The sequence below is a fragment of the Molothrus aeneus genome, chromosome 31, assembly GCF_037042795.1.
Source record: "Molothrus aeneus isolate 106 chromosome 31, BPBGC_Maene_1.0, whole genome shotgun sequence".
NCBI classification, from domain to species: Eukaryota; Metazoa; Chordata; class Aves; order Passeriformes; family Icteridae; genus Molothrus; species Molothrus aeneus.
In genome coordinates this window covers 3,105,456-3,131,245 of record NC_089676.1, presented here as the reverse complement: position 1 = coordinate 3,131,245, position 25,790 = coordinate 3,105,456, and the positions used below count along the sequence as shown (strand labels likewise).

Sequence of the window (25,790 nt, the reverse complement as noted above, 5' to 3'; positions counted from 1 at the left end):
GGGTGAACAGGGGTGAGCAGGGGGTGAACAGGGGTGGGCAGGGGGTGAACAGGGGTGGGCAGGGTTTGGCGGGGAAGGCCCCGGGCGCTCCGTCCCTACCCGGGGTGCACTTGATGACGTTCTCCAGCAGCAGCGGGTACTTGGTCAGGCGCTGCATCTCGGCGATCAGCAGATCCTTCAGCTGCAGCCGCCGGCACTGCGGGTTGCTCTCGGCCTCCTGCAGGGAATTCCAGAACCCCCTTCTTCCCAACATCCCGGAATTCCTCACCCCATGGCTTCCCCAAATCCCGGAATTCCTCACCCCATGGTTTCCCCAAATCCCAGAGCTCCTGATCCCTCTGGCTCCCCAAATCCTGGAATCCTGAAATTCCTCATCCCATGGCTTCCCCAAATCCCAGAGTTCCTGATCCCTCTGGCTCCCCAAATCCAGGAATCCTGAAATTCCTGACCCCACTGGTTCCCCAAATCCTCAAATCCTGGAATCCTGAAATTCCTCACCCTATCGGTTCCTCAGATCCCAGAGTTCCTGATCCCACTGGTTCCCCAAATCCCAGAGTTCCTGATCCCACTGGTTCCCCAAATCCCCGAATTCCTCACCCCATTGGTTTCCAGAACCCTGAAATCCTGAAATTCCCGACCCCATTGGTTCCCCGAGTCCTGAAGTTCCCGACCCCACCGGTTCCCCAAATCCCAGAACCCTCAGTGAGCCAAACCAAGGAAATCCTCAAATCCCAGAATTCCTGACCCCGCCGCAGGGAAAACTGGGGGAAATAAATGGGGAAAGAGAAGATGGGGAAAAAATCAGGGGCAGGGGGAAAAGGGAAATAAAAGGTGGAGATAAAGGTAAAAAAGGTGGGAAAAGGTAAAAGAGGCAGGAGTTCCCTCTGGGAAGTCCCAGACCTGCATGAAGAGCTGGAAGTGGGGAAGGAAAGGTGGAAATAAAGGTAAAAAAGGTAGGAAAAGGTAAAAGAGGCAGGAGTTCCCTCGGGAGGGCCCGGACCTGCATGAAGAGCTGGAACCTGCTCTCCTTGCGCTGCTTGGTGCGGATCAGCTCCAGCGCGATCGACTGCGAGGAGCAGAAGGCGGCGGCCACGCGCTGGAATTCCTCCTTGGCAGCGCCCTCGAACTGGGAACGCCGGGAAAGCCGGGATTGGCACTCCCGGGTTCCCCAAATGCCCCCGGGTTCCCCAAATGCCCCCGGGTTCCCCAAACGCCCCCGGGGTTCCCCAAATGCCCCCTGGGGTTCCCCAAATGCCCCCGGGGTTCCCCAAACGCCCCCGGGGTTCCCCAAACGCCCCCGGGGTTCCCCAAATGCCCCCAGGGTTCCCCAAACGCCCCCGGGGTTCCCCAAATGCCCCCAGGGTTCCCAAATGCCCCCGGGGTTCCCAAATGCCCCCGGGGTTCCCCAAATGCCCCCAGGGTTCCCCAAACGCCCCCGGGGTTCCCAAACGCCCCCGCGGTTCCCCAAATGCCCCCAGGGTTCCCCAAACGCCCCCGCGGTTCCCCAAATGCCCCGGGGTTCCCCAAACGCCCCCGGGGTTCCCAAATGCCCCGGGGTTCCCAAAATGCCCCCAGGGTTCCCAAATGCCCCCAGGGTTCCCCAAACGCCCCCGGGGTTCCCCAAATGCCCCCAGGGTTCCCCAAACGCCCCCGGGGTTCCCCAAACGCCCCCGCGGCTCCGTGGCCCAGGAGGGAGGGAGGGCCGGGGTCTGCCCTACCCGGGCCAGCATCAGGTCCCCGATGTCGCCGATGATGGGACCCTGCTCCTCCCGGAGCCGCCGCATGGATTCCCACAGGGAGCCTGGGAATGGGGAAAGGAATGGGAAAAGGGAGGGGGGAAAAGAGTAGGGAAAAGGAGTGGGAAAAGGAGTGGGGGAAAAAGGGGAAAAGGGGGGAAAAGAGTAGGGAAAAGGAGTGGGGGAAAAAGGGGAAAAAAGGGGAAAAGGGGGGAAAAGAGTAGGGAAAAGGAGTGGGGGAAAAAGAGAGAAAGGAATGGGAAAAGGAATGGGGAAAAAGGGGAAAAGGGGGGAAAAGGGTAAAAGGGGGGAAAAGGGGGCAAAGGGGAAAAAGGGGGAAAAGAGGGAAAAAGAGTGATAAAGGAATGGGAAAAAAGAGAGAAAGGAATGGGAAAAGGAGTGGGGGAAAAAGGGGAAAAGGAATGGGAAGAGGGGAGGCAAAAAAGATGGGAAAAGGAGGGAAAAGGGAGGTAAATTTAGAATTTCAGGGTTTTGGGGATTTGGGATTTCAGGATTTTGGGATTTCAGGGATTCGGGATTTCAGGATTTTGGGATTTCAGGATTTTGGGATTTTGGGGATTTGGGATTTTGGGGATCTGGGATTTCAGGATTTTGGGGTTTCAGGGATTTGGGATTTCAGGGATTTGGGATTTCAGGGATTCGGGATCTCAGGATTTTGGGGATTTGGGATTTCAGGATTTTGGGATTTCAGGGATTCGGGATTTCAGGATTTTGGGGCTTTCTCACTGTGCACGTCGATGAGGTCGGGCAGGTTGGGGAAGAGCAGCCCCAGCTCCTCCCGGCTCAGGAGCTGCTCCCGGCGCAGGCGTTGGAAGAAAAGCAAATCCAGAACACGCAGGATGCGCAGGTGGGACAGCTCGGTGACAAACAGCTCTGGGGGGACATTGGGGACACATTGGGGACACAGCTGGGACAGCACAGGGGACATTGGGGATGTCCTATTCCGAAAGCAGCCCGGCGCAGGCGTTGGAAGAAAAGCAAATCCAGAACACGCAGGATGCGCAGGTGGGACAGCTCGGTGACAAACAGCTCTGGGGGGACATTGGGGACACATTGGGGACACAGCTGGGACAGCACAGGGGACATTGGGGATGTCCTATTCCGAAAGCAGCCCCCAGAGCAGAACCCAACACCCAAAATCCCAAACCCAGCCCCAAATCCTGGGAAAAAAAACGGGAATGGGATCCCAGATCCCGGGAGTGAGACCCCAAACCCAGCATGGAACTGGGAATGAGCCCCCAGATCCCAGGAGTGCTCCCCCCAGAAGCAGCCTCTGGCATTCCCGCATTCCCCGGCATTCCCGCATTCCCCACATTTCCCGCCTTTCCCGGCATTCCCACATTCCCGCATTTCCTGCATTTCCGGGCATTCCTGCATTCCCGCATTCCCCGGCATTCCCGCATTCCCCACATTTCCCGGCATTCCCGCCATTTCCCGGCATTTCCCGCGTTTCCCGGGCATTCCCGCCATTCCCTGGCATTCCCCGGGCATTTCCCGCCATTCCCGCCATTCCCTGGCATTCCCTGGCATTCCCTGGCATTTCCCGCCATTTCCCGGCATTCCCCGCCATTCCCTGGCATTCCCGCCATTCCCGCCATTCCCTGGCATTCCCTGGCATTCCCTGGCATTCCCTGGCATTCCCCGGCATTCCCCGGCATTCCCAGCATTCCCCGGCATTCCCTGGCATTCCCGGCATTCCCTGGCATTCCCTGGCATTCCCGCATTCCCTGGCATTCCCCGGGCATTCCCTGGCATTCCCGCCATTCCCTGGCATTCCCGCATTTCCCCGGCATTCCCGGCATTCCCTGGCATTCCCGCCATTCCCTGGCATTCCCGCATTCCCTGGCATTCCCCAGCATTCCCCGGCATTCCCCGGGCATTCCCTGGCATTCCCCAGCATTTCCCGGCATTCCCCGGCATTCCCTGGCATTCCCTGGCATTCCCGGGCATTCCCTGGCATTCCCCGGCATTCCCGCCATTCCCTGGCATTCCCTGGCATTCCCTGCCATTCCCGGCATTCCCGGCATTCCCGCATTCCCCACATTTCCCGCCATTCCCCGGCATTCCCGGCATTCCCGCACCGTTGATGACCTCCTGCCGATCCACCTCGCGCTGGCTGAGGCTGCCCAGCAGCTCCCGGCTCACCGAGTGCTGCCAGCTCTGGGCGCCGCTGGGGCTCGGCTGCTGCTGCTGCTGCTGCCAGCCCTGGCCGCTGCCGGGGGAGCTCGGCTGCTGCCAGCCCTGGCAGCTTTGGGAATTCTGCGCGCTCTGGGATTCGGGATCCGCCTCCAGGTCGGGGCCCGGGCCCTGCTCGTCCTCCAGGAGGTGCGGGAGGAAAGCGTCGGCCCCGAAGCCCAGGCTGGGAGAATCCATGCTCCTGGAAATGGGGAAAATGGGGAAATTTGGGAGGGAAAAGGGGCAGAAGATTGGGGGGAAATTTGGGGGGAAATCTGGGGGGAAAATTGGGGGAAAAGGGGGGAAATTTTGGGGGGAATTTGGGGGAAACTCGGGGGAAATGGGGAAAGAAGGGGGAAAAATGGAGGAAATTTTGGGGAAAAGGGAAAAAAGAGGGATAAATGGGGAAAGAATGAGGGAAACAATGGGGAAAGAAAGGGAAAAATGGAGAAAGAATGAGGGGAAAAAATGGGGAAAAAGAGGGAAAAATGGGGAAAGAAGAGGGAAAAATGGGCCAAGTGGGAATGGGAATTCCAGGGGGGGTCGCTCACCTGCGCCCCATCTTTGGCGTGTAGGGGGGGGTGGGGTTTTCCAGGGATCTGGGAAAAGAACGGAAAAATTCCCCTGGGGTGTGCCCAAATCCCAAGGTTTCCCCCATCCTGGTGAGCTCACCCTCGAAATCCAGGGATTCAACCCCAAACCCTGTTAATTCCATGGATTTTTCCATGGATCCTTCAGGAATTTGGGACCTGAAGGAAAAAAAACCCCTCCCTCCTTCCAACGCCCTAAATCCCATTCCCAAAAACCCCAAATCCCAAACTTCCCCCGCTCCCAATTTCCCCTCCTTTCCAAGACTTCCGTCCCAAACTCCAAAATCTGGGATTCCAGCAATTCCGGGATTTCTGGGAATTCCCACCTGCTGGAGAAGCTGCAAAGCCCTTCCCAAAAAACCCCAAGTCCCAAACTTCCCCCGATCCCAATTTCCCTTCCTTTCCAAGATTTCCATCCCAAACCCCAAAACCTGGGGCTGGGCTCCCCGGGAATTCCAGGATTTCCCACCTGTTGGAGGGTCCGGAGGCGTAAGAATTCCCCAAAAACCCCCCGAAATCCCAAATTCCCCAGATCCGAACGCTCCCACCTCCCCGTACTCCGTTCCCGGAGCCCCGTCACGGCAGACCCGGGGCTCGGGGCGCCCGGGGATTCCGGGGATTGCGGGGTTTGGGGGATGCCCACCTGTTGGAGAGGCTGGAGGCGGAGGAGGAGGCGGAGTGCAGCCGGGGGGTGTCGCTGCCCGCGTCCATGTCCACGTCGCTGCGGGAGCGCGGCACCAGCTCCGAGCGCCGCGAGCGCCGCAGCTCCTCCCGGCCCTTGAGCGACTCCGAGCGGCCCAGGCGCACCTCGCACCGGGAGCTGCTGCACGGCGGGGAAATGCGGGGGGGAAACGGTGGGAATTGGGGCAAAAAATACCGGGATTCGGGGCAAAAAATCCCCGGGAATTGGGGCAAAAAATACCGGGAATTACGGCAAAAAATACCGGGATTCATGGGAGAAATCAGGCGCACCTCGCACCGGGAGCTGCTGCACGGCGGGGAAATGCGGGGGAAAATGGTGGGAATTGGGGCAAAAAATACCGGGAATTACGGCAAAAATCCCCGGGAATTACGGCAAAAAATACCCGGGAATTACAGCAAAAAATCCCGGGATTCACGGGAGAAATCAGGCGCACCTCGCACCGGGAGCTGCTGCACGGCGGGGAAATGCGGGGGGGAAAATGGTGGGAATTGGGGCAAAAAATACCGGGATTCGGGGCAGGCACGGTGTCTGGGCGCAGAGCCCCGGCCGTGGGGAGCCTTGGGCTGTGGGGAGCTGTGAGAAGCCTTGGGCTGTCGGGAGCTGCGGGCCATGGGAGCTGTCGGGAGCTGTGGGGAGCCCCGGGCTGTGGGGAGCTGTGGGGAGAGCCCCGGGCTGTGGGGAGAGCCCCGGGCTGTCGGGAGCTGTGGGCCATGGGAGCTGTCGGGAGCTGTGGGGAGCCCCGGGCTGTCGGGAGCTGTCAGGAGCTGCGGGCCATGGGAGCTGTGGGGAGCTGTGGGGAGAGCCCCGGGCTGTCAGGAGCTGTGGGGAGCCCCGGGCTGTCGGGAGCTGTGGGCCATGGGAGCTGTCGGGAGCTGTGGGGAGCCCCGGGCTGTGGGGGGAGCCCCGGGCTGTGGGGAGCTGTGGGGAGAACCCCGGGCTGTGGGGAGCTGTGGGCCATGGGAGCTGTCGGGAGCTGTGGGCCTGGGGAGCTGTCGGGAGCTGTGGGGAGCCCCGGGCTGTCGGGAGCTGTCGGGAGCTGTGGGCCTGGGGAGCTGTCGGGAGCTGTGGGGAGGGCCCCGGGCTGTCGGGAGCTGTGAGGAGCTGTGGGCCATGGGAGCTGTCGGGAGCTGTGGGGAGAGCCCCGGGCTGTCGGGAGCTGTGGGCCATGGGAGCTGTCGGGAGCTGCGGGCCATGGGAGCTCTCAGGAGCTGTGGGCCATGGGAGCTGTCGGGAGCTGCGGGCCATGGGAGCTGTCGGGAGCTGTGGGAGCCCCGGGCTGTCGGGAGCTGTGGGGAGCTGCGGGCCATGGGAGCTGTCGGGAGCTGCGGGCCATGGGAGCTGTCGGGAGCTGTGGGAGCCCCGGGCTGTCGGGAGAGCCCCGGGCTGTGAGGAGCTGTCGGGAGCTGCGGGCCATGGGAGCTGTCAGGAGCTGTGGGGATGGCTGTCGGGAGCTGTGGGGAGAGCCCCGGGCTGTCGGGAGCTGTGGGAGCCCCGGGCTGTGGGGAGCTGTCAGGAGCTGCGGGCCATGGGAGCTGTCGGGAGCTGTGGGGAGAGCCCCGGGCTGTGAGGAGCTGTCGGGAGCTGCGGGCCATGGGAGCTGTCGGGAGCTGTGGGCCTGGGGAGCTGTCGGGAGCTGTGGGGAGGGCCCCGGGCCCTGGGGAACCGTCCCGGCCGCGGCGGCCGCACCTGCCGGGGTCCAGCAGCTCCTCGGGGACGCTGCCGGTGCTCAGGCGCTGCTCGGCCCCGCCCGGCTCCGGGGGCTCCCCGTGGCTGTTCTCGAAGTGCTGGATCATCGTCCGCACGTTCCCCGGCCTCACTGCTGGGAAACGCAGCGCCGGGAGCTGGGGGCGCCACACCGGCAGCTCCTGACCCCGGATCCCAAAATCCTGACCCCAAAATCCCGAAACTCCCTGCCTAAAGCCCGAATTCCTGATCCTAAATCCCCAAAATTCCCTGCCTAAAGCCCGAATTCCTGATCCTAAATCCCCAAAATTCCCTGCCTAAAGCCTGAATTCCTGACCCCGGATCCCAAAATCCCTGACCCCAAAATCCCAAAACTCCCTGCCTAAAGCCTGAATTCCTGATCCTAAATCCCCGAAATTCCCTGCCTAAAGCCCGAATTCCTGATCCCGGATCCCAAAATCCTGACCCCAAAATCCCAAAACTCCCTGCCTAAAGCCTGAATTCCTGATCCTAAATCCCCAAAATTCCCAGCCTAAATCCCACATCCCTGACCCTAAAATCCCGAAATTCCCAGCCTAGATCCTGAATTCCTGACCCTGGATCCCGAATCCCTGACCCTAGAATCCCCAAATTCCCAGCCTAAATCCTGAATTTCCCAGCCCAAATCCCGGATTCCTGATCCTAAATCCCCAAAATTCCCTTCCCAAATCCCGAATTCCTGATCCTAAATGCCAAAATTCCCATCTTAAATTCCCATTGCAAATCGCAGATTTCCGATCCTGAATTCTGAATTTCCCGTCCTAAAACCCGAGCTCCCTTCCTACATCCTAAACCCCCAAATTCCCTCCTAAATCCCAAATTCCCAAATTCCCAAATCCCAACCCCCCCAAACCCCAGAGTTCCCAGGAATTTCATCAGGGAAGAAAAAATGGGAAGAAACCCCAAAACCAAGGGAAAACAATGACAGAAAAATGAAGGAAAAGCAACAAAAAATTGGGAATTTTTACCTTCAGCAGGGGACAGGGGGACATGAAATGCTGGAAAACAAAGAGGAGGCGTCAGAATTCCCAAAATCCCCGGGGGAAAACCGGGAATTCGGGAATGCTGATGGGATGAGAACGGAAAAAAAAACCGGGATGGGAATGCGGGAATGAGGCTGGGATCGGGGAATTCCAGGGGAATTTGGGGAATTCCAGGGAAAATGCTGGGAAAATCTCTGGAGAATCCCAGGAAAATCCAAGGAGAGTCCCAAGAAAATCCTGGGATATTCCCAAGAAAATCCTAAGGAAAATGCTGAGAAAATTCCAGGAAAATCCCAGGAAAATATCCCTGGAAAATTCCAGAAAAATCTCAAGAAAATCCCTGTAAAATCCCAAGAAATTCCCAGGAAATCCCCAGGAATCCCAGGCGTGCTGGGGCCGGGCTGTTCCCGGGATTTTCCCGGATTTTCCCGGATTTTCCCAGCATTCCGGGCTCACTCACTGCTCTGGGAGGAGCTCCGGGGTTTCCCGATGTATTTCAGGATCGGGTTCTGCCTCTGCTCCTTCTCCTTCCTGGAGCTGCTGCTCTGTTGGGAAAAAATCCTGGAATCGCTCGGAATCCCGGGGACTCCCCAGCCCAAATCCCGAATCCCCATCCCCAATTTCCCAGCCCAAATCCCCAATTTCCCATCCTGAACCCCGAATCCCAGGATTTGGGTCAATAAATCCCAGGATTCAGGTCTGAAATTCCCAGGATTTGGGTGAAAATTCCCGGGATCCCCCCTGAAAGCCCCGGGTCGGTGCCCTGGGCTCTCCCCCCAGAGCTGCTCCCTGGAATTCCGGGGAATTCCCGGGAATCCCGGGCCATTCCCACCTTTTTGGCCTTGGGGAAGAAGGGCAGCCACTTGTCCTTGTCCGGGAGCTTCTCGGGGGCGCCGGGATTGCGGCATTCCCGGGATTCCCGGAACTCCCGGGGCCGGATCCCGGCGTGGGCCATGAAGGTGCTGAGGGCGAAGGCCATGGGGGAGCTGGGAGAGAGAATTCCAGAGGGTGGGACGGGCAGAATTCCCGGGATCCCCGGGATCCCCGGGGGCCCAGATCCGCTGGGAAAACTGGGAAAATTGGGAATTCCGGGGAAAGGATCCCCGGGGAAAACTGGGAATGGAGGGAAAAGACGGAAGGGAAAAAGGGGGGAAAGAGATTCCACAGGGAAAACTGGGAATGTCCAAATTCCTGGGGTTTTTTCCCACTGGATCCGCTCACCTCCGCTCCTCCTCGTACTTGGAGCTGTGGGAAAAGGAAATTCCTTGGATTCTTCCATTCCCAATCCCACATCCCCGTTCCCAACCCCAAAATTCCCACTGCAGCCCCGAATCCCATCAGGAATTCCCGAATTATCACAGGATGTCCCCGAGGCGCCAATCCCGTCAGGAGTTCCCGAGGAACCCACCAGGAATTCCCAATTCCCATAGCAATTCCCAGTGATCCCATCAGGAATTCCCAAATCCCAAACCCTCACAGGACGTCCGCGAGGTGCCCCAGCTGCCTCTCCCAATGATCCCATAGTGAATTCCCAACGATCCCATAAGGAATTCCCCACACTCACAGGATGTCCCTGAGGTGCCCCAGCTGCCTCTCCCTGTTGCAGTGATCCCATAAGGGATCCCAATGAATGATCCCATAAGGAATTCCCAACATTCCCAATGCTCACAGGATGTCCCCGAGGTGCCCCAGCTGCCTCTCCCAATGATCCCATAGTGAATTCCCAACGATCCCATAGTGAATTCCCAACATTCCCATCGCTCACAGGATGTCCCCGAGGTGCCCCAGCTGCCTCTCCCAGTGATCCCATAAGGAATTCCCAACAATCCCATAGTGAATTCCCAACGATCCCATAAGGAATTCCCCACACTCACAGGATGTCCCCGAGGTGCCCCAGCTGCCTCTCCCAATGATCCCAATGACCCCAATGATCCCAATGAATGATCCCATAGTGAATTCCCAACATTCCCAATGCTCACAGGATGTCCCCGAGGTGCCCCAGCTGCCTCTCCGCCAGCTGCCGCTCCCTCTCGCGCCGTTCCGGGCTCTCCCGGGGGCCGTTCCCCAGCTCCAGCTCCTGCAGCTCGTTCTCCCCATAGAGGCTGCCCAGCCCCAGCGTGCGCTTCGTCCTGGCCGGGGAAAACGGGATCGGGAACTGCCGGCATTCCCAAAATTCCCGAAATCCCGGACGCCCCGCTCGGCTCCCCGGGAAAAGCCAAAAAAAAACGGGATCGGGAACTGCCGGCATTCCCAGCGTTCCCGAAATCCCGGATGTCCCGATTGGCTCCCCAGGAAAAGCTAAAAAAAAATGGGATCGGGAACTCCTGGGATTCCCAACATTCCCAAAATTCGGGATGTCCTGCTTGGCTCTCTGGGAAAAGCCAAAAAAAAAACGGGATCAGGAGCTCCCGGAATTCCCAACATTCCCAAAGTCTGGAATGTCCCACTTGGCTCTCTGGGAAAAGCTAAAAAAACAGGATTGGGACACCCAGAAAGTCCCAAAATTCCCAAAATTTGGGATTTTCTGCTTGGTTCTCTGGGAAGAGCAAAACAAGTGGGATAAGGAAAGAAAGGAATTCCTGAAATTCCCGATTTTCCCCTTGGATGTGTGGGAAAAGCCAAAAACAAGAGGATGGGGAACTCCTGAAATTCCCCAAATGTGGGATTTTCCTCAGATTCTGCTGGGAAAGAGCAGAAAAGAAAAACGGGATTGGGAGGCGCAAAACCTCCCAAAATCCGGGGTTCTCCTGAGGTTCTGCCCCAAAAAGGGCCGGGGAGCTCCCGGAATTCCCGGAATTGGGATTTCCCCGGGATTTTCCGGGGTCTGGGGGGTTCCCACCTGTAGTCCTGGAGCTGCTCCTGGATTTCTGGGATCACCAATTCCTGCGCCTCCAGCAGCGCCGGCCGCAGCTCGTCCCCGTTCCGCAGGCGCAGCTCTGGCAGTTCCGGGGAATCCGGGAATTTGGGAATGCTCCGGGAGCCGATTCCCAGCTCTACTGAGGCTCCCGGAAAAGTCTGGGAATTCCCAGTCCCGGCCCTGGGCTCCTTCTCCCGGGGGAAATTCCCGGAATTCCGAACTCACCGATCTCAGCCAGGAGCTGCTCCGGCAGCTTCACCCGCAGGGGCTGGAAGAGAGGGAAAAGCATCCCAAAAATCTGGGAAAATCCATCCCAAAATCCCAGAAAATCCATCCCAAAATCCTGGGAAAAGCATCCCAAAAATCCCAGGAAATCCATCCCAAAATCCTGGGAAATCCTCCCAAAATCCTGGGAAAATCCATCCCAAAATCCTGGGAAAATCCTTCCCAAAATCCTGGAAAACCCTCTGAAAATCCCAGGAAATCCATCCCAAAATCCTGGGGAAATCCATCCCCAAAACCCGGAAAATCCTTCCCAAATCCCCAGAATAAATCCTCCCCAAAGTTCCTCAGTATCGCCCCAAAATTCTTCAACATCCTGGAAAATGCTCCCTAGATCCCTTTGAATCCTCCCGAAATGCCTTTGAACCCCCCCAAAATCCCAGGAATCCCCCCCAGAATCCCGGGAATTCCCCCCCTGCCGTATCCCGGGATCCCCCCCTGCCGTATCCCAGGAATTCCCCCCTGCCGTATCCCAGGAATTCCCCTGCCGTATCCCGGAATTCCCCCCTGCCGTATCCCGGAATTCCCCCCTGCCGTATCCCAGGAATCCCCCTGCCGTATCCCGGAATTCCCCCCCTGCCGTATCCCGGAATCCCCCCCTGCCGTATCCCGGAATTCCCCCCCTGCCGTATCCCGGAATTCCCCCTGCCGTATCCCAGGAATTCCCCCCTGCCGTATCCCGGAATTCCCCCCTGCCGTATCCCAGGAATTCCCCCCCTGCCGTATCCCAGGAATTCCCCCCCTGCCGTATCCCAGGAATCCCCCTGCCGTATCCCGGAATTCCCCCTGCCGTATCCCGGAATTCCCCCCTGTATCCCGGAATTCCCCCTGCCGTATCCCGGGTCCGGGCTCACCGCGGCCCTGTCCAGGAAGACGCCCCAGATGTCCCTGGCCAGGGCGCGGCCGTCGCGGGGGCTCTGCTGGCAGCAAACCTCGGAGCACAGGTGGAAGAGCTGCGGGAAAACCGGGAATGCCGGGGCCGGAAACCCCGGAGTGCTGAGGAAACCCCGGGAACGCTGAGGAAACCCCGGGAATGCTGAGGAAACCCCGGGAATGCTGAGGAAACCCCGGGAACGCTGAGGAAATCCCTGGAATTCTGAGGAAACCCCGGGAATGCTGAGGAAACCCTGGAATTCTGAGGAAACCCCGGGAATGCTGAGGAAATCCCTGGAATGCTGAGGAAATCCCTGGAATTCTGAGGAAATCCCCGGAATGCTGAGGAAACCCCGGGAATTCTGAGGAAACCCTGGGAATTCTGAGGAAATCCCTGGAATTCTGAGGAAACCCCGGAATGCTGAGGAAATCCCCAGGATTCTGAGGAAATCCCTGGAATTCTGAGGAAATCCCTGGAATTCTGCTCCACCCGGAGCCCTGGGCAGGGACGCTCTGGGAAGGGCCCAGGGATTGGGAATGGCACCAGAGGAGCAGCAAATCCCGGGAATTTTTGAGGAAATCCCAGAATATCTGCACCTTCCTGATCCCAGGAATATTCCCGGAATCTCTGGGAGGTGCCAGGGGTTGGGAATGGGATCCCAGGGGGTCAGGAAATCCCGGGAATTTTGGGAATTCCTTACCAGAGGAGTGGGATCTGCCTGGGAGAAGAGGAACCTCAGGAAAACTCCCAGATGGGCCGGGCGGGATTTGAGAATTCCCAAATCCTGGAACACGGAATCGCTCTGGGAACACAGAGAGGGAGAAATGGGAACTGCCAGGATCCCGGGAATCCCCTCGAAAATCCCACCCGGAATTCCCAAAAATCCCCCCCCCCCCCCCGAATTCCCAATTCCCCAGTTCCCGCTTTTCCTGGAATTCTCACCTCGTTGCTGCCATTCCCAGGCTCACAATCCTCCTCGGGGCCGATGATTTGGGGCCTCCCTGATCCCTATCCCAACAAAAAAACCCGGGATCAAGCTCTGGGCAGGGCTCTGGGGGGGATCCCCGCGGGGATTCCCGGGGTTTTCCCGGATTTTCCCAGGATTTCCCGGGATTTTCCAGCCCCACCGGATCCGTGGAGAGGCGGGAGCCGAGCACGGGGGAGCTCCGGGGGCTGCCGGGCTCGGAAAAGCCGGAATTCCGGGAAACCTGGGAAAGGGAATTCCGGGATCAGGATCCCCAAAAACACCCCCAGGGGAGGCGGGAATCCCGAAACCCCTTGGAATTCCCAGAGAGGGAAAAGGAGCCGGGAATTCCGGGGGATCCCAAATTCTGGGGGGAGGTTTTCCACCTCTCCTGGAATTTCCCCCCCTTTTCCCAAGCTTTTCGTGGAGTTTTTCCCAGAATTTTCAACCCCTTTCCCCAGATTTCTCCTGGAATCATTTTCCCCCCTTTTTCCTGAATTTTCTCCCCTTTTTCCCCTGTTTTTCCCTTAATTTCCCCCACCACCTTCTCCCAAACCTTTCCTGACATTTCCCCCCACGCTTTCCCCAAAGTTTTCCTGGAACTTCTCCCCCTTTTTCCCAAACCTTCCTTGGAACTTCCCCTCTCTCTTTTCCCAAATTTTCCCTGCAGTTTTCCCTCCACTTTTCCTGGATTTTCCCCAGAATTTTCCCCGGGTTTTTCCCAGGTTTTTCCCAGATTTTCCCCAGATTTTTCCCCGAATTGCCCCGTATTTTTTCCCCTATTTTTCCGGGGTTTTTCCTGGAATTCCCCCATATTGTTTCCCGGGTTTTTCCCAGACTTTTCCCCGGATTTTTCCCAGACTTTTCCCTGGATTTTCCCCAGATTTTTTCCTGATTTTTCCCAGAATTTTTCCCGGAATTTCCCCGGATTTTCCCCAGATTTTCCCGTGTTTTTCCCCTCACCTCTGGCAGGGCCGGGCCCCGCTCCTCCAGCCCCAGGTTCCCGTCCTGGGGGTCCCTGGGGAGGCGCCCCGGGAGCTGCGGGGACCCCTCCAGGGGCCGGGAGCCCAAATCCTGGGAAAAGGGAAAAGGGGGAATCTGGGGAACCCCGGGAATCCCGGGAAAGGCACCAAAGGGAAAAGGGGATCCCAGGAACCCTGGAACGAGGAAATTCCCACCCAGCCACCCCCATCCCCAGTTTTGGTCTGTGGGAAACAGCGGGAAGGGCTCAGGGGCAATCCCAGGAATATTCCCAGGGTGATTCTCAGGATTTATTCCCAGATCATTCCCAGAATTCTCGTATCCATTCCTGTATTTTTTCCCGGATCATTCCCGTATTTATTCCCATATTCATTTCTGGATTTATTCCCAGATCATTCCTGTATCGTTCCCGTATCGTTCCCAGATCCATCCCCGTACATCCCTGTATTTTTCCCAGATCCCTTCTGGGACCATTCCCGTACATTCCTGAACCATTCCTGGATCATTCCCAGATCATTCCTGGATCATTCCCGTATCCATCCCCATCCATTCCCAGATCCATCTCTGCACATTCCTGTATCATTCCCGGATCATCCCCGGATCCATCCCCGGATCCATCCCTGTCTCGTTCCCATATCCATTCCCAGATCCATTCCCGCATCCATCCCCGGATCCATTCCCATCTGGTACCCACATCCATACCTGTATCATTCCCATATCATTCCCGTATCATTCCTGCATCCATCCCCGCATCCATCCCCGCATCCATCCCGGTCTCGTTCCCGTATCCATCCCCATATCCATCCCCGTCTCATTCCCGTATCCATCCCCGTATCCATCCCCGCATCCATCCCGGTCTCGTTCCCGTATCCATCCCTGCATCCATCCCCATATCCATCCCCGTCTCATTCCCGTATCCATCCCCGTATCCATCCCTGCATCCATCCCGGTCTCGTTCCCGTATCCATCCCCGTATCATCCCCGCATCCATCCCCGTTCATTCCCATTCCCGCTCCGTACCGGGGCCGCCGCTCCCCGCGCCTCCTGCAGCACCTTGAGCTGCAGTTGGCTCAGCCGGCGCCGCGCCCCCTCCAGCTGCTCCTCCAGCGCCGCGCCCGCGCCCGGCTGCCGCTGCAGCAGCTCCTGGAAGCGCTGCCGGGACAGGGGGAGACACCGGGATGCACGGGGGTCCGCGGGGAAAACAGCCCCAAACAGCCCCAAAAACTGGCCAAAAACCAGGCCAAAACCAGGCCAAAAACAGCCCCAAAACAGGCCCAAAAGCCAGGCCAAAACAGCCCCAAAACAGCCCCAAAAACTGGCCAAAAACAGGCCAAAAACAGCCCCAAAACAGGCCCAAAAGCCAGGCCAAAACAGCCCCAAAACAGCCCCAAAAACTGGCCAAAAACAGGCCAAAACAGCCCAAAACAGCCCCAAAAACTGGCCAAAAACCAGGCCAAAAACTGGCCAAAAACATCCCCAAAACAGGCCCAAAAACTGGCCAAAAACCAGGCCAAAACCAGGCCAAAAATAGCCCCAAAACAGGCCCAAAAACTGGCCAAAAACAGCCCAAAACCAGCCCAAAACCAGCCCCAAACCAGCCCAAACCAGCCCAAACCAGCCCAAACCAGCCCAAACCAGCCCAAAGCAGCCCCAAAGGGAAATGTGCAGAGCGGCAGTACCTGGTACTCGGCCTCCTCCTGGCGCAGCATGTTGCGCAGGATCTGCGCCGCGTGCTTCTGCACCTCGGGGTCCTGCAGTGCCAGAGGGACAACAGCGGGAATGACAGCGGGAATGACAGCGGGAATGACAATGGGAATAACGGGAATGACAGTGGGAATGACAGCGGGAATAACGGGAATGACAGTGGGAATAACGGGAATGACAGCGGGAATGACAGCGGGAATGACACCGGGAATGACAATGGGAATAACGGGAATGACAGCGGGAATGACAGCGGGAATGACAGTGGGAATAACGGGAATAACAATGGGAATAACGGGAATGACAGCGGGAATGACAGCGGGAATGACAGTGGGAATGACAGCGGGAATGACAGCAGGAATGACAGCGGGAATAACGGGAATGACAGCAGGAATGACAGTGGGAATAACGGGAATAACAATGGGAATGACGGGAATGACAGCGGGAATGACACTGGGAATAACGGGAATGACAGCAGGAATGACAGAAGGAATGACAATGGGAATGACAGCGGGAACGACAGTGGGAATGACAATGGGAATGACAGGAATGACAATGGGAATAACGGGAATGACAATGGGAATAACGGGATAGTGGGAATGGAAACAAGAATGGGGACCATGGGGACCATGGGGACAATGGGAACAAGAATGGGGACAATGGTGACAATGGGGACCATGGGGACCATGGGGACCATGGTGACAATGGTGACAATGGGGACCATGGGGACCATGGGGATGGGAACAAGAATGGGGACCATGGTGACAATGGGGACCATGGGGACCATGGGGACCATGGGGACAATGGTGACAATGGGGACCATGGTGACAATGGGGACCATGGGGACAATGGTGACCATGGTGACAATGGGGACCATGGGGACCATGGGGACCATGGGGACCATGGGATCCCCTCAGGGGCTCCGGGGCAGCCCCGGGGCCGGGGCCGGGCCTCACCTGCAGCGGCCGGGGCTCCGTGATGCGCTGGGGGGCGCCCGGGGCACAGCCCGGGGGCTCCGGCTCCTGCTGGGGGCCCGGGACCCCCACGGGGCCCGGCGGGGACCCCAGCAGGGTCAGGGCCACGTAGGCACCGGCTGGGAACAGAACACGGGAATGTCAGGGGAGCGCCCAGGGACAGCCTGGGATAAAGGAGATGTGGGGGGATCTGCGGGGAAAATCCGCAACGAGGGGAAAATTCCGGGAGGAACGGGGGCGGGAAGGGTTTCTGGAAAAATCCGGGATAAGGGGTGATGAGGGGGACTGCAAGAAAACAATTGGGAAAAGGGAGCCAGGAGGATTTCCAGGAAAATGGGGGGGGAAAGGATTTCCAGGAAATATCTGAGGTGAGAAAGTTTCCCAGGAAAAACTTGGGAAAAGTGGTGAGAAGGATTTCCAGGGTGGATTTCCAAGGGAAGAAATTTCCAGGAAAAACTTCCGGGAGAACTGGGAGTGGGAAGCATTTCCAGGGAGAATTTGGGATGAAGGATTTCCTGGGAAAACGAGGGGAGAAGGGCTGGGAACACTTCCAGGCTCCCCCCAAATTCCCAAAGGATGGATCCCATCCCATCCCATCCCATCCCATCCCATCCCACCCCATTCCATCCCATCCCATCCATCCCATCCCACCCCACCCCATCCCATCCCATCCCATCCCAACTCACACTTGATCAACTTCACCACCTCCAGGTGGGAGCTGTTGGTCACCATCGTCCCGTTCACCTGCAACGGCCGGGAAAGGGCTGGGAAAATGGGAATTTACCCAGGAATTCCCCTGGGAATGTGGGGAGGGGGCTGAGAAAATGGGAATTTACCCGGGAATTTCCCTGGGAATGTGGGAAAGGGCTGGGAAAACGGGAATTTCCCCGGGAGCAGGGCTGGGAATGCGGGAATTTCCTGGGAATTGGGAATGCAGGAATTTCCCGGGAATTGGGAATGCGTGAATTTCCAGGAATTGGGAATGCAGGAATTTCTGGGGAATTGGGAATGTGGGAATTTCCGGGAATTGGGAATGCGGGAATTTCCCGGGAATTAGGAATGCGGGAATTTCCAGGAATTGGGAATGCAGGAATTTCCTGGGAATTGGGAATGCGGGAATTTCCGGGAATTGGGAATGCGGGAATTTCCGGGATCTGGGATCCGGGCGCGCCCACCTTGAGGATGCGGTCGCCCTCCTGCACGCCGGCCCTCATGGCAGCCCCACCTGCACACAGCAGGGTCAGGGCGGGCCCCAGAGCGACTCCGGAATGTTCCACGGGGCTTCCCCACCCCCAGCCCCGTCCCTTCCAATCCCGGAGCAAAACTCCCCAAAACTGGGACATTTCCCAAGGAAAACCACCTTCCTCCCTCCCTCATTTTCCCTCCATTTTCTCCCCCTTTTTCCCACCATGTTCCCTCATTTTCCCAACATTTTCTCCCTAAGGCTGAGGCTGGGGGTGCATGAGGGGACCCCTGGGGATTGTCCACTCCCGTGTCCAGCCATGTCCATCCCCGTGTCCAGCAGTGTCCAGCCCCGTGTCCACCCCGTGTCCACCCCATGTCCACCCCGTGTCCATCCCTGTGTCCACCCCGTGTCCATCCCTGTGTCCATCTGCGTGTCCATCCCGTGTCCATCCCGTGTCCACCCCGTGTCCATCCCCATGTCCAGCAGTGTCCATCCCCATGTCCAGCAGTGTCCATCCCCGTGTCCAGCAGTGTCCAGCCCCGTGTCCATCCCGTGTCCACCCCATGTCCACCCCGTGTCCATCCCCATGTCCAGCAGTGTCCAGCCCCATGTCCATCCCCATGTCCATCCCCGTGTCCATCCCTGTGTCCACCCCGTGTCCATCCCTGTGTCCATCCGCGTGTCCATCCCCATGTCCAGCAGTGTCCATCCCGTGTCCATCCCATGTCCATCCCGTGTCCACCCCGTGTCCATCCCTGTGTCCATCCCCGTGTCCATCCCGTGTCCATCCCTGTTTCCATCCCCATGCCCAGCAGTGTCCATCCCCATGTCCACCCCGTGTCCACCCCGTGTCCACCCCGTGTCCAGCCGCACCCACCGGGCCGCACGGACTGCACGAGCACCACGCGGTCGCCGCTGACGGTGAAGCCGAAGCCATGCTGGTCCCGCTGGATGATGACACAGCGCTGCACCAGCCCTGGGCACAGCGGGACGGACAGACGGACACATGGGGACACACGGACACGGGGACAGGAGGAAGAGGAGGCAGTGAGGCTCTGGACTCTGGGTTTGGCTCCGAGGAACCCCCCAGTTCCAGGGCCTGCAACGCCTCGGGGTCACTGTCCCGACCACCCTGACCCTGTGGTCATTGTCCACCCCTGACCCTGTGGTCATTGTCCACCCTGACCCTGTGGTCACTGTCCATCCTGACCCTGTGGTCACTGTCCATCCCTGACCCTGTGGTCACTGTCCACCCTGACCCTCTGGTCATTGTCCTGACCACCCTGACCCTGTGGTCACTGTCCATCCTGACCCTGTGGTCACTGTCCATCCTGACCCTGTGGTCACTGTCCATCCCTGACCCTGTGGTCACTGTCCACCCTGACCCTGTGGTCATTGTCCATCCTGACCCTGTGGTCACTGTCCATCCCTGACCCTGTGGTCACTGTCCTGACCACCCTGACCCTGTGGTCATTGTCCACCCTGACCCTGTGGTCACTGTCCACCCTGACCCTGTGGTCATTGTCCACCCCTGACCCTGTGGTCACTGTCCACCCTGACCCTCTGGTCACTGTCCACCCCTGACCCTGTGGTCACTGTCCACCCTGACCCTGTGGTCATTGTCCATCCTGACCCTGTGGTCACTGTCCACCCCTGACCCTGTGGTCATTGTCCACCCTGACCATGAGCTCCTGTCCCCAGCCCCCCGTTCCCCCTTGTGGGACCCCAAATCCCAAATCCCAAAGTTCCAAGAGCCCAGGAAGATCTGGACCCACAGCCTGGCCCCGAGTGCCCGCTGAGTGCCCACTGAGTGCCCACTGAGTGCCCGCTGAGTGCCCATTGAGTTCCCGCTCAGAGCCTGCCAAGTGCCCGCTCAGTTCCCGCTCAGTTCCCGCTCAGTTCCTGCTCAGTTCCCGCTCAGTTCCCGCTCAGTTCCCGCTCAGTTCCCGCTCAGTGCCCGCTCAGTTCCCGCTCAGTTCCTGCTCAGTTCCTGCTCAGTTCCCGCTGAGTTCCCACTCAGTGCCCATTGAGTTCCCGCTCAGTGCCCGCTCAGTTCCTGCTCAGTTCCCGCTCAGTGCCCGCTCAGTTCCCGCTCAGTGCCCATTGAGTTCCCGCTCAGCTCCCGCTCAGTTCCCACTCAGTTCCCGCTCAGTTCCCGCTCAGTGCCCGCTCAGTGCCCGCTCAGTTCCCGCTCAGTTCCCATTGAGTTCCCACTCAGTTCCCGCTCAGTGCCCGCTCAGTTCCCGCTCAGTTCCCACTCAGTGCCCGCTCAGTGCCCGCTCAGTTCCTGCTCAGTTCCCGCTCAGTTCCCGCTCAGTTCCCGCTCAGTGCCCATTGAGTTCCCGCTCAGTGCCCGCTCAGTTCCCGCTCAGTTCCCGCTCAGTTCCCACTCAGTGCCCGCTCAGTGCCCGCTCAGTTCCTGCTCAGTTCCCGCTCAGTTCCCGCTCAGTTCCCGCTCAGTTCCCACTCAGTGCCCGCTCAGTGCCCGCTCAGTTCCTGCTCAGTTCCCGCTCAGTTCCCGCTCAGTTCCCGCTCAGTGCCCATTGAGTTCCCGCTCAGTGCCCGCTCAGTTCCCGCTCAGTTCCCGCTCAGTTCCCGCTCAGTTCCCGCTCAGTGCCCATTGAGTTCCCGCTCAGTGCCCGCTCAGTTCCCGCTCAGTGCCCGCTCAGTTCCTGCTCAGTTCCCGCTCAGTTCCTGCTCAGTTCCCGCTCAGTTCCCGCTCAGTTCCCGCTCAGTTCCCGCTCAGTGCCCATTGAGTTCCCGCCGCGTTCCCTCTGCGTTCCCGGAATTCCGGGCCCGGTTCCCACCTGTGCTCCCGGAGGCGTCCGGCGGCTGCCGCTGGGGCCCGGGCGCCCTTCGCTCCGCGGGGGAATCGCCCAGGGCCGAGGAGAGGCTGCTCAACCTGGGCAGGACACGGCAGCTCGGCACGGAGGGAACGGGGAACGGCCCCGGGCGCGGCCGGACAGACGGACACGGCCCCGGACAGACAGAGTGACCCCGGACAGACGGACACGGCCCCGGACAGACGGACATGTCCCACAACAGACAGACACGGCCCCGGACAGACGGACACGGCCCCGGACAGACAGAGTGACCCCGGACAGACAGACACGGACCCGGACAGACAGAGTGACCCCGGGCACGGCCGGACAGACAGACACAGCCCCAGACAGACGGACACGGCCCCGGACAGACGGACATGTCCCACAACAGACAGACACGGCCCCGGACAGACGGACACGGCCCCGGACAGACAGAGTGACCCCGGACAGACAGACACGGCCCCGGACAGACAGAGTGACCCCGGGCACGGCCGGACAGACAGACACAGCCCCAGACAGACGGACACGGCCCCGGACAGACGGACATGGCCCCAGGCATGCCTGGACAGACGGACACGGCCCCGGACAGACGGACACGGCCCAGGACAGACGGACACGGCCCCAGACAGACAGAGTGACCCCGGGCATGGCCGGACAGACGGACACTGCCCAGGACAGATGGACATGAACCCAGGCACACCCAGGACAGACGGACATGGCCCAGGACAGACAGACACGGCCCAGGACAGACGGATGTGACCCCTGGTCACTCCCAGGCCAGGTGATGACCCCTGGTCACTCCCAGGACAGCCGGACGTGACCCCTGGGCACTCTGGAAGATCCAGAGGGATCTCCAGGAATTCCTTGGAAGATTCCAGGGATGGGGAATTTTCCCTCCCTTCCAGTGCTTCCCAACCCTTTTTCCATGGAAAAATCGTCCCAAATTTCCAGCCTTGGCACAGCTCGAGGCCGTTCTATCTTGTCCTGCCCCATTCCCTGGGACCAGATCCCAAATCCCCCTCTGGGATCAGATCCCAAACCCCCCCTGGATCCCCCTTTTCTCCGGGATCAGATCCCAAACCCCCCTGGATCCCCCTTTTCTCCGGGATCAGCCCCCAGGGCAGAAACCCCAGGAAAAGCCCCCGAGGATTTCCCAGCCCCTGTCCCAGCCCCAGCCCCGGGCGCTGCCCTGGCCGTTCCCGGCCAATCTGCAGGAAAATCGGGATTAACCTCGGGATTATCCACCAGGCCAGGGCCAGGTCAGCCCCTGCTGTCCCCCCAAAAATCCCGGTTTTCATCCCAAAAGCGCCCGAATTCCGGGCTCCGTGGTGTTCCCGAGGTGATTTCCCATAACAGCCGCAATCCTGGGGCGCCCAGACCCCAGCCAGGGGCGCCCCGGGGACCCCGAGGCTTCTCCAGCCCCTCTGGAAGCAGCCGGGGCTTAACCAGGCTATAAAAAAGTCGCTTAATTCGGCTTAATTAAAGCTCCTTAATTGCCTGGGGGCGGCCCAGCCACGGCAATTCCCACAATTCCCACAATCAATTCCCACAATTCCCACTCCAGGGGCGCCTCCGGAGGGACCCCAGCCCTGCCCTCCCTTCCTGCCTCCCAAAAAATCCAAAATTCCCAAAAAACTGGAGCTTGGATTGGGAAAAAATTCCCTTTTCCCAGCATTTCTGCCCATTGGGTTCCTTCCCACAGCAGGTTTGGAATTCCCAGCTGGAAAATCCCACGGAACATGGGATAAACCAGGGTTGGAAGGAGGAAAAAATGGGGGGAAAAAAAATCCCATTTTCCAACATTTCCGACCACTCAGAGGTTTTCCGAGGAAAAACAGAATTCCAGGGGCAGCTGGGGAGACCTGGGGGGTTTTCCCCGTACAACTCCCCAGTGCTTTTACCGGGAATGCTGCAGGATAATCCCGCAATTCCCAGCTTTTCCCTGCATCCCAAACCCTTCCAAGCTGCTCCCAACCCCTCCCAGTCATTCCCAGGTTTTTTTTTGGGGATCTGGGAATCCCCCCCAGGGCTCTCCCAGGGGCCAAGGTTCCCAAAACCCCCCCACCCAGGTTTTCATGGAAACAACTCCCAAATTCCCAAATTCCCAAATCCCACGGGGAACGGGAACGTGGGAATTCTGTCCTTTAGATTCCCAAATTCCCGAAACCTCAGGGATCTCCCAGGGAAAATTTTTTTTTTTTTCTTTCCCCCCCACATTCCGAGCGCGGCCGCCGAGTTCTGGGGAGGAATCCCGGGAGTTCGGGTCCCGCCGGAATTTTCTGCTGGGATTTGCAACATTTGGTTCCCTCCCTGCCGGGGGCTGCGGCTCCGCTGCGCTCCCCGCACCAGCACCAGGGACGGGCGCAGGAAAAACGGGAATTTCCCCCATTCTACCCCGCTTCAAACCCCGGGCCATCCCGGCTTTCCCGGGGATTTTCCACCTGGGAACTCCAATCCTGCTCTGGGGAGGAGCCCACTGGTCAGAAGTGTTGGGAAATGGGATTTTTTTCCCCCATTTTTCCCGCTCTAAACCCTGGTTTATCTCAGGTTTCCATGGGATTTTCCAGCTGGGAATCCCAATCCTGTTTTAGGCATGAACCCACTGGTCAGAAGTGCTGGGAAATGGGGATTTTCCCCCATTTTTCCTGTTTTTAAACGTGGTTTATCCTGGGTTTCCATGGGATTTTCCAGCTGGGAATTCCAATCCTGTTTTAGGTAGGAACCCACTGGTCAGAAGTGTTGGGAAATGGGAATTTTCCCCCATTTTTCCCGCTCTAAACCCTGGTTCATCCCAGGTTTCCATGGGATTTTCCAGCTGGGAATTCCAATCCCATTGTGGGAAGGAACCCAGGGGTCAGAAATGTTGGAAAATGGGATTTTTTTTCCCCCATTTTTCCCACTTTAAATGTGGTTCATCCCAGGTTTCCGTAGGATTTTCCAGCTGGGAATCCCAATCCTGTTTTAGGCAGGAACCCACTGGTCAGAAGTGTTGGGAAATGGGAATTTTCCCCCATTTTTCCTGGTTTTAAACGTGGTTTGTGCCGGGTTCCCGTGGGATTTTCCAGCTGGGAATCCCAAACCCTTTTTTGGGAAGGGATCCCAAGGGGATGACGCCGCCCGGAGCGACCCCAAACGCTGGGAATCGGGGAGCTCTTCCCGGTTCTTGCAGTTGGGGTGGGGTTTTATTTTCTCGGGAATTCTGCAGGAAGCCGCTCCCGGCACTGGGGTAATGATTAACGGGAGCCGCTCCTGGACAAGCGGGAAGAGCGGCGGGGCCGGTTGGGCCGGGAATTCCGGCTCCTGGGATCCCCTGGCCCGGGGGAGCCGCGGGATTCCGTGGCCGGGAGCGATCCCAAAAGTGCCGGGGCGAGGGAGGGAAACCTCGCCCTGTGCCCTGGGCTGGAGCTGGGCCTTCCAGGGATGGGAACCCACGGGATACCCTGGGCTGGGATCCGGGAGGTACCCCTGAACCCCAAATAAACCAGGCCAGGGAACCCTTTGGGGTGGAAAAGATCCTTAAATCCCAGGAAATCCCACCCTGATTCCAACCCCAGGGACATTCCCACCATCCCGGGGATCCACGGGATAACCTGGGGTGGGATCCGGGAGTTACCCCCGGAACCCCAAATAAACCAGGCCGGGGAACCCTGGAATCCTTTGGGGTGGAAAAAGCAGAAAAAAAAAAAAAAAAAACCCTGGGAATTTGGTGGGAAAATGATCCCCAGAAATTCCTGGGATCTGCTTCTCTCCCAGGGCCCCAAACTCTTCATTTTCCACACAAATCCATGTGGGAAACGCCGTGGCTGCAGCAGGGATCCCAATCCAGGAATTCTCCAGGAAGCAAAATTCCTGAATTTATCCCAGAAAAACCTTCCAGGCTTTTCCAAGGGTTTATCCCACCAAAAAAAAAAAAAAATTCCCCAAATTTGGCTTAAAATGGAGCAAAACAAACGGGGAAAAAGCCAATTCCCAGTGACAGATACTGGAAATATCCCAAAAATCAGAAAGGTTTGGGATGTTCCCCTCCACACTCCCCAAATCCAGGAGTTTTATCCCAAAACGCTGCAAGGATGGGATGGGGGGTCCTGGGCTGGGTTGAGCCCCCCCAGAATTCCCCAAATCCCAGAATTTTATCCCAAATTCCCGTCTTTCCCCCCAGGGAATGGGGTGAGGGCTCAGGTCATCCTGAGATCCCTCCCAGATCCCCCAAACCCCCAAAATCGCAGAATTTCACCCCAAAGCACTGCAGGGACGGGGCAGGAGCTCCACCCTGATCCAAATCCCTTCCCCTGAACCCCCAGAGCCCCAAAATCCCAGATTTTCACCTCAAAATCCCAGAGTTTCACCTCAAAATCCCAGAGTTTCACCCCAAATCCGCTTTTCCCCCGAGACGTGGGGCAGGAGGAGCAGACCGGGCTGAGCCCCCTCCCAGAGCCCCAAAATCCCCGAATTTCACCCCAAATCACTGCAGGGGCGGGGTGGGGGGTCCAGGACAAGCTGAGCCCCCTCCTCCAAACCCTTAAATCCCAAAATTTCACCCCAAATCGCCGCTTTTCCCCCGAGACGTGGGGTGAGGGCTCCGGGACGAGCAGAGCCCCCTCCCAGAGCCCCAAAATCCCCGAATTTCACCCCAAAACACCCCAAATGGCGTCATTTCACCCCAAATCCCGGCAATTCACCCCCAAACACCCCAAATCTCGGCATTTCACCCCAAATCCCGGCAATTCACCCCCAAACACCCCAAATCTCGGCATTTCACCCCAAATCCCGGCAATTCACCCCCAAACACCCGAAATCCCGGCAATTCACCCCAAATCTCGGCATTTCACCCCCAAACACCCCAAATCCCGGCGTTTCACCCCAAACCCCTGCAGGGACCGGGTGTGGGCTCCCGCACGAGCCGAGCCCCCACCTGTGAGCCCCAAAACCCCCGAATTTCACCCCAAACCGCCGCTGTGCCCCCTCGGAGCAGCCGAGCCCCCTCCCCGCTCCCCGCGCCCCCAAATCGCCCCGATTTCCCCCCAAACCCGCGTCCCCCCCTCAGAACTCGCGGCGGGCTCTCCCCCCCGGGCCGAACCCCGTCCCCGTTCCCCCCTTTTGCCCCCGCAGCCCCTCGGCCCTGCCCGGCGCGGGGGTCTCCCCTCAGCCCGTACCTGTCCGGGGCCTGCGGAGGCCTCACGCTCATGGTGGAGCTCGGTCAGGGCTGTGCCCGGAGCCGC

At 58.7% G+C, this 25,790-nt stretch overlaps 1 protein-coding gene across 1 annotated transcript in view; it reads right to left on the bottom strand.

Moving 5' to 3' along the window:
• Positions 1-25,790, bottom strand: part of ARHGEF11 (Rho guanine nucleotide exchange factor 11) — a 36,523-nt gene extending 10,733 nt beyond the window's left edge. The window contains exons 1-28 of the mRNA XM_066568048.1: positions 25,725-25,790; positions 20,557-20,651; positions 18,627-18,725; positions 17,739-17,788; positions 17,250-17,307; positions 16,546-16,682; positions 15,568-15,639; positions 14,909-15,040; positions 13,871-13,981; positions 13,071-13,151; positions 12,886-12,951; positions 12,644-12,745; positions 11,924-12,022; positions 11,013-11,055; positions 10,770-10,866; positions 9,910-10,059; positions 9,152-9,175; positions 8,763-8,916; positions 8,391-8,475; positions 7,916-7,945; positions 6,912-7,041; positions 5,166-5,342; positions 4,484-4,531; positions 3,839-4,134; positions 2,484-2,630; positions 1,719-1,801; positions 1,001-1,126; positions 100-217 (exon numbers count right to left, since the gene is read on the bottom strand). Coding sequence (XP_066424145.1) covers positions 100-217; positions 1,001-1,126; positions 1,719-1,801; positions 2,484-2,630; positions 3,839-4,134; positions 4,484-4,531; positions 5,166-5,342; positions 6,912-7,041; positions 7,916-7,945; positions 8,391-8,475; positions 8,763-8,916; positions 9,152-9,175; positions 9,910-10,059; positions 10,770-10,866; positions 11,013-11,055; positions 11,924-12,022; positions 12,644-12,745; positions 12,886-12,951; positions 13,071-13,151; positions 13,871-13,981; positions 14,909-15,040; positions 15,568-15,639; positions 16,546-16,682; positions 17,250-17,307; positions 17,739-17,788; positions 18,627-18,725; positions 20,557-20,651; positions 25,725-25,756 — 2,842 coding nt within the window. The 5' untranslated portion in view covers positions 25,757-25,790. The remainder of the gene's footprint in view (positions 1-99; positions 218-1,000; positions 1,127-1,718; positions 1,802-2,483; positions 2,631-3,838; positions 4,135-4,483; positions 4,532-5,165; positions 5,343-6,911; positions 7,042-7,915; positions 7,946-8,390; positions 8,476-8,762; positions 8,917-9,151; positions 9,176-9,909; positions 10,060-10,769; positions 10,867-11,012; positions 11,056-11,923; positions 12,023-12,643; positions 12,746-12,885; positions 12,952-13,070; positions 13,152-13,870; positions 13,982-14,908; positions 15,041-15,567; positions 15,640-16,545; positions 16,683-17,249; positions 17,308-17,738; positions 17,789-18,626; positions 18,726-20,556; positions 20,652-25,724) is intronic.